This window comes from Eptatretus burgeri, chromosome 10, assembly GCF_056783735.1.
Source record: "Eptatretus burgeri isolate ZD-2024b chromosome 10, Ebu_testis_v1, whole genome shotgun sequence".
Lineage (NCBI taxonomy): Eukaryota > Metazoa > Chordata > Myxini > Myxiniformes > Myxinidae > Eptatretus > Eptatretus burgeri.
The window spans coordinates 23,962,886-23,975,838 of NC_140970.1; the positions used below are offsets into that span (position 1 = coordinate 23,962,886).

A 12,953-nucleotide genomic window follows, 5' to 3' on the forward strand; every position below is an offset into this window, starting at 1 on the left:
ATCCAACTGCATCATACAAAAACAAAAGAAAAAGAAATTAAAAAGACGAGTTTGAACGTATGTTCCACTACAAGACAAGTGAAATAGGTAGAGATCCTAATATTTCATCACAAATGAGGTGTTCATATCATCTGTTACAAATTCATTGGGCTAACCAACGAGATAGACTGAGAAGATCAACAGGTAGTTGAAGCAAGGAGCAGTTTTCTTGTAGCAAATCAACGGAGGTGGCACTTTGAAGTCCCATCAATTATTTTTTTTTAAAAGGGTTAATAACCAGGGACATGGCGAACTAAACTTTAAGTTATATAGCAACCTACTAACATCAGATGCTTCTATCTCAAGTTAAGGTCAGCCAAACGATTTTCAAATGAATAACACACGACTTTTGAACCCAAAATTGAATCAGTTCAGCTTTGTATTAAAGTCTACTTATGCCAAGTTTGGTTTAATCCTCTCAGCAGTTCTCAAGTTATCGTGGTAACAAAAAAATAATCATGGACAGACCAATGCTCCATTAATAATGTATTATATTATGTTATAGGTACTGTTATCCATGAAAAGGTGCTTTAGCATACGGATAAGGATGTTGTTGTTATGGATTATGCATCGCTTCAATAGACGGAGCTCTTTTATAATCATCTGGCAATTGCAGCCTCAATGGAAAGACAAAGACGAATCCCAATCACCGAGCGGATTTCATTTCCCATGCTTAATCTTGTTCCAGTTCAAAGTGATAAATAGGGATTTAAAAAAAAAAAAAACTTTTTTTTTTTACAAAATAAGTTTCATTTCCATTATGATATAATTTTGAACAAAAACAAAATCATGAGGTAAGGGGATATTTCTCACTCAAACCAATCTTTAAAAGTTAAGCAGTATAAATGCTGCATCTTTAAAAAGCAACAACAAAAAAGGTTTACATTACATGTGCACAGATTTAGCTTTCTCGAATGCCTCCAATTTAATTTTTTTTGCCGATTCACTCTCCTTGACTCACCGGTAGCAGTTATTGTGGAAGTGGTTGTAACTTCCGAGTGCTGACAGGACCCCCAAGCCAATAGTATAGGAGAAGAAGATCTGAGTTCCTGCATCGATCCAGACCTATCAGGACAAAAGTGATTCGCTCATGCTTTGTTCACAACATGATTCCGAAATTTAAACTTATTAACCAAACACACAGGACCACACAATAGCAAATGCCAAGTCTTGAACAATCACAACAATATGAAAAAAAAAACGAAGCACAACAGATAAGATAGAAAGTATTTCCAATCATTTAAAAAATATATATACCCATCAGAGATGGGGAATCCCCCGCCATTGAAAAATAATTGAAATCAGATAAGCGTTTTTCCATTTATTACAAAAAACATTTTTTTCAATAAGGCCGCCCCAGTCGGCCATCTTAGATCCGGCCACGCCCAAAATCAATAGGGTTCTTCCTTTTCAGGTGGTACATGTGACCCAAATTTCAAATCGATATGGCGAACAGTTTATGAGTTATCGCACTCACAGCTATAAATGTTGACACCCAGCCAGCCAGCCGGACCGACGACGGACGAACAACAATATCCCCCTTCCGCCACGCGGCGGGGGATAATAAATATACCATCAGAGATGGGGAATCCCCCGCCATTGAATGAAAAAGGTAATACATATGCCAGATAATGAGGGAGGTGAATTGGAAACAAGACACCATTTGGTCATCAACTTGAAAAAGTTCCCCAGGGGTGAGGAACGTAGTAACCAAAAATAATTGAAATCAGATAAGCGGTTTTCCATTTATTACAAAAAACATTTTTTTCAAGATGGCCGCACCAGTCGGCCATCTTGGATCCGGCCACGCCCAAAATCAATAGAGTTCTTCATTTTCAGGTGGTACATGTGTGACCCACATTTCAAATCGATATGGCGAACAGTTTATGAGTCATCGCACTCACAGCTATAAATGTTGACGTCATAAATGTTGACGCCCAGCCAGCCAGCCGGACGATCGCCCCAGTCGGCTATCTTGGATCCGGCCACGCCCAAAATCAGAGTTCTTCCTTTTCAGGTGGTACATGTGTGACCCAAATTTCAAATCGATATGGCGAACAGTTGAGTTATCGCACTCACAGCTATAAATGTTGACGCCCAGCCAGCCGGACGAATGGACAGCTGGACGGACGACCCGGGTGATAACAATATCCCCCTTCCGCCACGCGGCGGGGGATAAAATCTCAGATGCATGTGATCTCCCAGTAACCCCCTCATGGTTAGATTCCCAAAATCCAGGCTTACCACACAACTTCCACTCTTTTTCTGCTCGTTGGGTCTGGCGATATATCGATATACCGGTCATATCAATATAATTTTTCATATCGATATACTGGTACTGGAATTCTGAATACACCGGTATACCGAAAAAGATGGTATGAAAAAAAAAACCCAGTATATCGCCAACAAATCGAAGAAAGGTGTTTACAATGTTTAAATACCGTACATGATTTTAAAAGCTTTGATGCACTCGGCGTCAACAGTGAAACGTATCACATAAAGACGTACCAGGAAGTAAGTACTGCAGGTTTAACTTTTAACCCTCAGTATCCGAGCAACGGACAAGCAATTCCATCAAGAATTGTGTTAAATCGCATCTCTGACCTAAAACTTTTAAAAACCACAGTTTGCCATGGATGCTCGCTTTCCATCAACCATTCTTTTTTTCCAACTTCAGTGCCAACTTACCCCCCTCACCCCTCACTCTCACTCTCAAAGCAACCATCCCACTCTTCTCCCTCCAAGCCTCCCTCTCACCTCTCTCAAAGATTCCCCCCTCACATTTGTCCCACCTTTCAACCCCCTCACTCTTCCTTCTCAAAGTTGTGTCCCCTCTCATCCACCAACCTGCCTCCCTCCACTGCCCTCTCACCTCCATCTCTTCACTCCACCTCCTCAAACCCTCAACTGCCTTCTTCCTTGTCTCTTGTCCCCCCTCTCCCCCAGCACCATAGAGCCTTTTCTCCTCCTCATTTGGCCCCCTCCCCTCGCTGTTCTGCAATACCCCACACTCCTTCAGCAACCCTCCTTACCTGCCCCTCTCGTCCCTTGTCCTACCCTCCCCCTCCCCCTCCACCTCCTGCACCCAAAGCCTCCTCCCCTACCTCTTCATTAACAGTGTGGACCTCAAATATCCGGGGCCTTCGCTCAAACCTTTCAGATCTTTCCATACAGGTTGCCACTGACAAACCAGACATTATCTGCCTAACAGAAACTTTCCTCTCCCAAGACGTGTATGACTCCCAAGTATCTCTCCCTGGCTACTCCCTCTTACGGTATGACAGACCTGAGCCTCGTCCTGGTGGAGGTGTTGCTCTCTTCATCAAAGACTCTATTCCTCACTCTCCATGCACTGCTCTCACTCCCCCACACCCCCAGGAATACCTCTGGCTTCGGCTTCCCCTCCACTCCCACCTCATGTTTATATGTGTACTGTACCGTCCACCGAACAGTGATGACTCCATCTACACCTCACTATCCGAAAACATGGACCATCTTCTATCTTCTCATCCAAACTCTCTCTTCCTCTTATGTGGTGACTTCAATTGTCATCACGCCAGTTAGCTAGGTGTGGGTACCTCTCTCACCTGTCATGGCACTTCAGCAAAAGCTTTCTGCGACTCATTGGGACTGACTCAATCGGTCAACTTCCCGACCCGGATCTCAACCAATGGTACTCCATCTCTTCTGGATCTGATTTTGACAAATTTCCCTCACAATATCTGCTGCTCTTCCTTCGCTCCAATTGGTTCTTCTGACCACGTCCTTGTTAATGTGGATATCTCTCTGGCTGTTATCAGAGAACCACCTCACCGCCGTCGAGTCTGGCATTTCACTCAAGGCGACTGGCAGGGTCTCCGAGCAGCCATCAAACTGACAGACTGGTCTCCTATCACTACTTTCTCAAACATCAACTCATCCTGGGAATTCTTTCAAAGAAACTTGCTCTCCCTCATGCACAGATTTATCCCCTCTCGTGTTCAGTTGTCTTACCCTTCCTCCCACCCTTGGTTTACTGAAGCTTGTGGCGAGGCAGTTGTCCTGAAACAACTTGCCTTTGCCTCATGGAAAGCAAACCCAACTGAGGGCAATCTCAGTTCTTTCCACAAAGCTCGGAACAAGTGTGTATCTACCCTCAGGAGAGCCAGAAAACAACATCTTTCTCATCTCAAGTCTGAACTCTCAAACCTCTCTCCCTCCTCAAAATCCTGGTGGCGTTTAATCAAATCTGTTTCTGGTGTATGTTCCCCCTCCATCCCCTCCCTTACCTCAAATGGCCGCACTGCTGATTCCACACGTGATAAAGCTGAATGTCTAAACTCGGTGTTTGCAGCTGAATCTTGTGTCCTAAACCCATCACTATCTCTACCCACTTTACCCAGTCGCACCCAACTGTCCCTGGACTCTGTATCCTTTTCTCCTGACAAGGTGGAGAGCTTGCTTTCAAACCTCGAGTCAGATTCTGCAACCGGTCCAGACGGCATCAGCCCACGTGTCCTCAAAGCCTGCTCTTCTGCTCTTGCTCACCCTCTCTCTGTTCTATTCACCCTCTCATTTGCCCAAGGTCATCTGCCATCTGCTTGGAAATCTGCTAACATCACTGCCCTGCATAAAAAGGTGCAAAAACAGATCCCTATAACTACAGACCAATCAGCCTTCTCCCAATCATCAGCAAGGTGATGGAATCCATCATCGCCTCAGATATGAAATCCTTCCTCTTCTCCAATGGCTTGATTTCCAATCATCAATTTGGTTTCAGACCAGGTCACTCTACCCTGGATATGCTGCTTCTGCTCTCCCATCAATGGATGGAGGTCCTCAATGCCAGACAGGAAATCCGAGCCGTATCCCTGGACATATCACGTGCTTTTGACACAGTCTGGCACCCTGCCCTACTCACCAAACTCTCTTCCCATAGTATTCAAGGCCATCTTCACTCATGGCTCGCGGACTTCCTCTCCTGTCGCAGTCAACGTGTGGCCCTAAATGGAGTTCTTTCATCCCCTCTTCCTGTGCAGGCTGGAGTTCCTCAAGGTAGCGTTCTGGGCCCTGTTCTTTTTCTGGTTTTCATCAATGATCTCTCGGACTCTCTGGAAAATCCTCTATTTCTCTTTGCCGACGACTCCACCCTCTGCCGTACCATCTGTCATCCCTCAGACCGGCAAGCAGCAGCTTCTTCACTCACTGCAGATCTGGATAAAATCACAAACTGGTCCAACACATGGAACATGTCTTTCAATCCAGACAAATCTCACACTCTCACTATGTCTCTTCGAAAGGACCGTTTACAAACCCCCCCCATCCACTTTCTCAACAATCCTCTGGAAGAAGTCTTTTCTTTCAAGCTTCTCGGTCTCACTATCTGCCATGACCTTTCCTGGGAAAGTCACATTTCCAACCTCGCCTCAAAAGCCAGTCGCCGACTGGGAATCCTCCGTCGTGCTAAGTCCTTCCTCGGCCCTCTTGAGCTCCTGACCACTTACAAAGCTTTTGTCCGTAGCCTGATGGAGTACTGCTCTCCCCTCTGGGCTGGTGCTCCTGCCTCCCACCTTTCTCGGCTTCACGGTCGAAACCAGGGCATTTAAGATCATCGGCATCTCCCGCAATGAAGCTGAGTCTTTGGGCCTCTCACTCAATCACCGCAGGTTGGTCGGTGGTCTTTCTGTCTTCTACCGACTCCTCTCCAGCCTTGCCCCCCCTGCTCTCTCTGCGATTTGTCCCAACCACATTTCCACAGGGCGCTCAAGGTCCGCCAACAACCCCCTTCTGGTAAAACTATCAAAATCACGAATCACTGCTCATCTTCACTCTTTCATTCCTCTTTTTTCCCGCCTTTGGAATAAACTTCCTCACTCTATTCTTTCCCATTCTTCCCTCCAGGCTTTCAAAACAGCTGTTCACCACCACCTCTTATCTTCCCCCATCCAAATCCTCGATCTTTTCTACCCCCGATAATCCACCCAAGCCCACTTCCTTCATTTCTCCTGCTTTCCTTCCTGAAAGTCCCTGAAATGTCCATCTTCTCTTCGCCATGTTCCCCGTCCCATCCCCATCCCTCTCCCTTCCACAGTTCACCTAATGTGTCTGTTCCCCACTGTTTTGTCCCTTCCACTCCCGCCCCTCTTGTCTCATGCCTCCTTGCTGTGAGTTGTGTGTTAGCTCTCGTACGAGCCTCGACAAGGTATACAAAAAAAAAAAAAAAAAAAGCAATCGTGTTTTACTTTGCCTTCGTGGCAGTTTTTAAAGCAATTGCCAATTGCTTATTATTACCTCCACCAAAGGTGAAGGAGGTTATGTTTTCACCCCTTTCTGTCTGTCTGTTTGTGTGCAGGATATCTCAAAGTTGTGGACGGATCCAGATGAAATTTTGTGGACAGATTCGGTGTGTGTGGGCGAACTTATTAGGTTTTGGTGAAAATCCGGATCTGACTACAAGGATTTGTTAAGTGATTCGTCACCATTGAGAGATGGTGCCAAAACTATATATAGCATGATATCTCAAAAAGTGGTGGGCGGATTCAGACGAAACTTGGTGGACTTGTTGGGTGTGTGACAAAGAAAAATTGATTTGATTTTGGTGAAGATTCGAATCCCAATCTGGATACGATAAATATTTAATTTTCAAAGTGATTCTTCACCATTGAGAGATCGGGCCAAAAACGATATATAGCATGATATTTCAAAAATTTATTGGGCCAGATATGTTCGCATGGATCAGGCATTGCACGTCGGAAGTATGCACTCTACCGAGTGTCCTTCTCGTGTAATATGAATCGGGTGTGCTTTAGAAAAGCCTGTACCAATTCAGTGATCTGCGATAGCAATACCAGTATGAAAGTGATACTTTGGCTCTGGCTCAGTCGAGAAGCACAAGTGAGAAGAGACAGTAACTCAGCAGCAAATGAGGAGGCAGTTGGTCCATGTCCACAAGCAACAGAAGGTAGTGATAGCCCTTTGAGCACCTAGCAGTGTTTCATGCACACAAGTGTCAGGGAGTGGGCCAAGCAGTGAAGCATTGGAAAATGGTTCTAGTCCCCAAGCACCGGGAAAAGACTCCAGTCCACAATGACTCGGGTAGCAGTGGAAGAGTAAATAAATATTCAGGACATTGGAAGGAAATACAATTTGAGGGTGTTATATATTGTTACGGTTGTGGAAATTCGCAATACACCATAAAGGGTCCTTAGATCAGTTATGACGATAAGTAATTGTGTAGTTATATTTCCCCACCGTTGTTTAGAGGGAATTTCCGAGTTCACCGGGCTGTGATCCTTTGAGTTAGCAGTTTTTCTTTTCTCTGTCATTATTTTGGACCAATAATCCCTCAACAACTCAAATACCACCACCTTCACCTCTTTACCTCCACAACTCCATCCTGCAAACATCGCTTCACCACCATTCTCAAACGACGCCCGCCGGCAGCTCAAATACCACCGCCTTCGCCTCTTTACCTCCACGGCTCCATCCCGCAAACATCGCTTCACCGCCATTATCGGGCGATGCCCGCCAGCAGCCAGGCTCCCACCACCTCTGCCTTTCTGCCACACGTCGTGCCATGGGCTGTGAATGCGTTCCATTCGCCCCGAAAAGCGGATCAGGAATGCTTCACGCCCCCTTCTCATCCGCCCAATGACTGAGCATCGGGTAGTATAGCCCCGCCTCCGAATCCGCTGTGATCCAGAAATTTACATATACGCCCTCCCCCGGGCTATATAGGCGGATCAGCAGTGTCGGCAGGCGGCGGGAAGTCAAGGTGCGCAGTACGTCGGCAGACAAGCAAGTGGGATCAGTGGAGTGGCAGCGGCGGAGTGTCGGGAGACGAAGTCAAGTCTGCAGTGTCGGCGGGACAGTCGAGTCGGGAGACGGAGCCCGAAGCCAACGGGAAAGGCAGACGGGAAGCGCCGAAGAGAGCCAGGCGCAGCTACGCTGACATTGCGGCTTGCCCGCCATCACGCCACGAGGGCGCGGGTAGGACCCTTCGGTCTCGTGGACCTGGCCGCTCATCCAGGTTCCACGCGCATTAGGCCCACGGGCCCAGTCTGACTCCCTTGCCTTTGAGGGGCTCTTTCCTTTGCTTTTGTGTGAATGCGTGTTGTGGCACCGTGTCTTGTAAAGTAGAAACTGTTTAAGTGCATGTAAATAAACCTTTGCTTGTAGTCGGTTGTAATTCTTACTTTCATTGCTTTGACTGTTATTCATTGCTTTGCCTGCATACGTGTGGTTTCAATAAATGTGCTTGTCGAACCGTTCCCGTTTCGTTGCGTCCTTTCCTTTGTTTGAAAGTTCCATCTTGCATCACGGAAAGAATTGGTAGAAGGGTGTAAGCACCCGGTCACTAATCACGTCCGTCGGGGCCGGCGATAACACCGCTCGGTTATCACTGAAGCACGGAACGGACCGCTTAAGCGGTTCGTGTCCTCGGCCAGCCAGCGGCGAGGTACGATCGCCCGGTTAACTACCCGCGCAGGTACTTAGGTAGATCGAGTTTGGCGAACAACCCTATCCTGCGCGGGTGGCCGAATGGCACGATTGTGGTGGGGTCGAAAGACCCACCCGTGACTAGCTCCTGGTGGTAGTTCCAAGGAGGGTCATGACTCAATTGTCCGTTCCGGTGGGCGACGTGGTCGCGATTTGAGTTACGTGGCCGCTCGCACGCCGGGCGGACCGAAATTCGTAACAACATCAATGAGGATTCATAACTGAATAAAATGCATGAATTGAAATTACTTGCAGGGAAATATGATCCTGGCATTTTAATGACTAGTTCGTGCCCGTAAAATAAAAAAATATAAAAATAAAAAAGAATAAATAAATATTCCAACCGTGAGCAAGAAACAACAACCACACAGGCCGTTTCTTCGCTCTCGCGTGCCCGTACGTGTGTGGCGCGGAAGTTCGCATATCACAGTTACGATGATTCGCAGTTTAGGTTGTAATGGCCAATTATTCAATTAACGCCAACGTATTTTACCTTTTCGCAATGTCATCGCAAGGAAAAACAAAAAGACAAGAGAAGAGAGAAAAAAAATTTACTTCCTAGTTCGGAGCATACCAGCACTCTGATGTTACCGAAATTTATGCACCGTCTAATATGGAAACGATCATAACCTGGGGGCATTGTGTTTATCTATAAATGCGCATAAGAAATCAAGAAATTATTAGAATACACGAAGTCATCACTATCCGGAAGCCCGTATGTTGTAACCTGTAATGGGGAACGCGGCTGAGCTTCCTTGTCTTGTCATTGGTTTGGTAAATAAATGGCCAGAACTTGGGAAGCACTTGTCCGATTAATATCAAACCTTGAAAAGGCACATCCTCAGGTCCCCAGCAATATATCTGGCAAGTTTCAATTAGATCGGACCAGTGGTTGACGAGAAACAGTGGTCACAGACACACACACACAGACACACAGACACACAGACACAGACACACAGACACACAGACACACAGACACACAGACACACAGACACACAGATTGCTGGAATTATAGATAGATAACAGAAATTGCACCAAAAGCAAGTGTGTTTCGATTGTTACCTGCATCAGTAGCGATCGACAGATATGATGTGTTGTCAAACTTCGACACAGCACAGAATATAAGAGGAGTTGCAATCTACATCAAAGCTGAACTCCATGTCGTGGATATGCAACTCACTTCAGGCTACCAAGAAGCTGTTTTGTGTAGGATCATGTTTGAAGCAGATAGGAGCATACTCAGAGCCCGTCGAACGGCAAAATAAATTCAGTTACTTTGCGAGTTACTTCATAGTGCAAGTTTAAAAGGTCTCTCTCTCTCACACTCACACACACACACACACACACACACACACACACACACACACACACACACACACACACACACACACACACACACACACACACACACACACACACACACACACACACACACACATATCCTCAAAGTAGGATATTTGAACTGAATTGTCTGGCAAAGTCTGGCAAATCCAGAAATTGACTGGCAAAGTTGGCATACGATTACTCAACCAGAGCACCCAGCACACAAGTTCTTAGATGCGCTGCAAGATAAATTTTTGCACCAAGATGTAACAGAACCTACAAGGTATTGAAATGGTAAACGGCCTAATGTGTTGGACCTTGTCATCATCAATACACCTGAAATCGTTAACTCAGTTCATTATCTGCCACCAATGGTCACAATTGCTTAGTATTGGAACTGAATGTTGCTGCTGTTGCTTCAACAAGTACATCATACAGTCGATTTAACTATGAGAGAGGAAGTTACGAAAAGATGAATGAGTAACTGCATAATCATGACTGGAATGGCAGACTAACAAATCTGGCCTGTGAGGAGACTTGGCTAGATTTTAGAGAAATATTGGAAGGGGTAGTCCGGGACTGTTTTGCAAAGTACGCACCTAAACAGACTAAGCGCAAGGACATCAACATGGCAAAGAGAGCTTTGGCCCAGTCAAGGCAGAAACGTCTGGAGGTATGCGCACTCAACTCCTGAACTGTCTAGACTGGATTTGAATCACAATCCAATGATAAACCCTGGTGTTGTGCATGCAGGGCATGTATCATTGGGTGTGTGGTCCATTGAAAGGCCATGAAGCAGGTTGTCCCATCTGCTAGCATTAGTTGGTAGACAAGAAAGATCCCACCGTGTATTTTGCGACGAGTAGGTGAGTTATCACTGGCACCCTGGTTAAATTCCAAATTCCTGCCTGGATTGCAGGTAGCAAGTGATTTGGTATTCTTGGAGTTTCCTTGACACAAGGTTATACCACTTGTTATCTCAGAGTTTGGTTGCTGTCTGGACAGAAGCTTCTGCACTAAAAATTAATTGAGGAGGTAGTTTGCATTTTCCATTTGAACAGCCATCTTCGACTACAAAGGACAACCATTATTTTGTCTTAATACAATATTACAACACTAACAGAAACCCACAGAAATTCCACGTAATATGAAATGTGACTGTAAATTCCTAACCTCAAGTCCTCAAGTCCTCAATACAACCTCCTCATCTCACACCACCCAACCCCAAGTCCAAGTCCACAATGCCCATGCCCCCCCCCAATCTCAACTTCCCTCTCCAAAATCGATGCCCCCACCCCCTGCCTTAACTCTGGCACCCTATCCATTTTCTTCTTCAAGTCCTCTACAGTCTACACCACCCCCTAAACCCCAAGTCCTCAACCCCCCTTTCCAACTCTGTCCCCACTCTGCCCCCTCCACACCAACTCTGTCCTCCTCTCCCCCTTTCTTCAGGTCCTCAACTAACTCCCTCCCCCAGACCCCAAGTCCTCAACCCACACACACACACACACACACACACACACACACACACACACACACACACACACACACACACACACACACACACACACACACACACACACACACACCAAGTCTGAAACCCCCCCACCCAAACCCAAAGTCTACAACTGCTCTCCCAATCCCAAGTTCTCAAACACCCCCAACCAAAGCCTCAACCTCCCACTCCCAACTCTACTCCATCCTTTTTCTTCAAGTCCTCAACCACCCCATAAACCCCAAGTCCTCAATCCCCCCTCCCAACAGCCTCAACCTCCCCTTCTGGTCCCCTACCTCAACTGTTTTCCCCTCCCCTTTCTTCAATTACTCAACTCCCTCCAAAGCCCGAGTCTGCAACCACCCCTCCCAACCCCAAATTCTCCGGCTCCCAACTCTGCCTCCATCCTGACTTGTTCAAGTCCGCAACACACGCACCCCACCCCACCCCCTCCCTCCGAACCCAAAGTCACCATCCTTCCAACCTCAAGTCCACAACCACCACCCCTCGCAACACCCCCTCCCAACCCCAAGTTCTCAACCCCCCCCCCACCCCAAGTCTCTGCCCTGCCACCCCCTTTAACAAAGTTCCTGTTCCCATTAATTTTGAACAATGTTAAAAGTAAATATAAATGTGCTGAATTCCCAATCTGGGGATTCTTCAGTCAAACAGCCGTTAAGTCAGGTAAATGACAAAAACAAACATGCAAGGTCATTTGTAATGAAAACTAATATGCAACTGGAACTCCTCGGACAAAGACCTTTCTAACGAAATGGGTTTTTTGGTGCCTGGTCGAGTAGTTTGAGAAAATTGTCGGATAGACAGAGAAACAAACAAACAGAATGAAAAATCACTCAAAGAGTGACACTTAGCAAAACAGAACAAAGTGGAACGGCACTCGGTAGAGTGTATACCTCTACCAGGTTGAACAGTTCATGTTTTATATCCCACTGATGGGCTGGATCTGAACCAAAGTCTAATCCGCTTGTTTACTGATATGCAAATGTTCTTCAGATTTCAAGTCAATCGGATGAAAATTGAGGATTTTAGAAATCCGGTCTATGTTGAACTTTTGGCCTACGATGACTTCAAAAATAATAGGTGTTTGATTTCAGCGACCTGATATGCCAATGCTCTTCAAATTTCAAATCAATCAGATGAAAATTGAGGATTTTACAAAATTTTGACCAAATCGGCCTTTCTTGACCTTTTGGCCGAAGTTTACCTCAAAATTAATGGGGTTGAATTCAGCGACGTGATATGCAAATGCTCTAATTTCAGGACGTTCGGTTCAACGGTTATGGCTGGATGCGAGCGGACCGATGAACAAACAAACAAACAAACACAAAGGTACTCAACATACTTATCAAAAAAAATTATTTTTTTTGACAAGTATGTTGATCACCTCTGTTTGTTACAATATAGGTTTCCTCATTTGGAGCAAATTACAGTTAGGTGGTAGATTACAGACTGCTAAATGACGCTCGGGTAACATGTAAAGACTTCCCAAAGTGGTTTAAAATGGAGTTTAACTCGGGACTCTGTGCTGGCCACTGCATATTTTCAACACTGTCTGTTTGGAACTACTCGTTCAAGGACGGAGCAGTATGGCAAGGTG

General features: G+C 45.9%; 1 protein-coding gene across 5 annotated transcripts in view; it reads right to left on the reverse strand.

Annotated features, from left to right (window-relative positions):
• Positions 1-12,953, reverse strand: part of LOC147018092 (sodium- and chloride-dependent creatine transporter 1-like) — a 210,339-nt gene that overhangs the window by 156,371 nt on the left and 41,015 nt on the right. For all 5 annotated transcript variants that reach the window (XR_015062277.1, XR_015062278.1, XM_085897435.1 and 2 more), the window contains exon 6: positions 1,001-1,104. Coding sequence is in view for 3 of the 5 variants with exons in the window: in XM_085897435.1 (XP_085753561.1) it covers positions 1,001-1,104 (104 nt within the window). In the remaining 2 variants the exon portion in view is untranslated. The remainder of the gene's footprint in view (positions 1-1,000; positions 1,105-12,953) is intronic.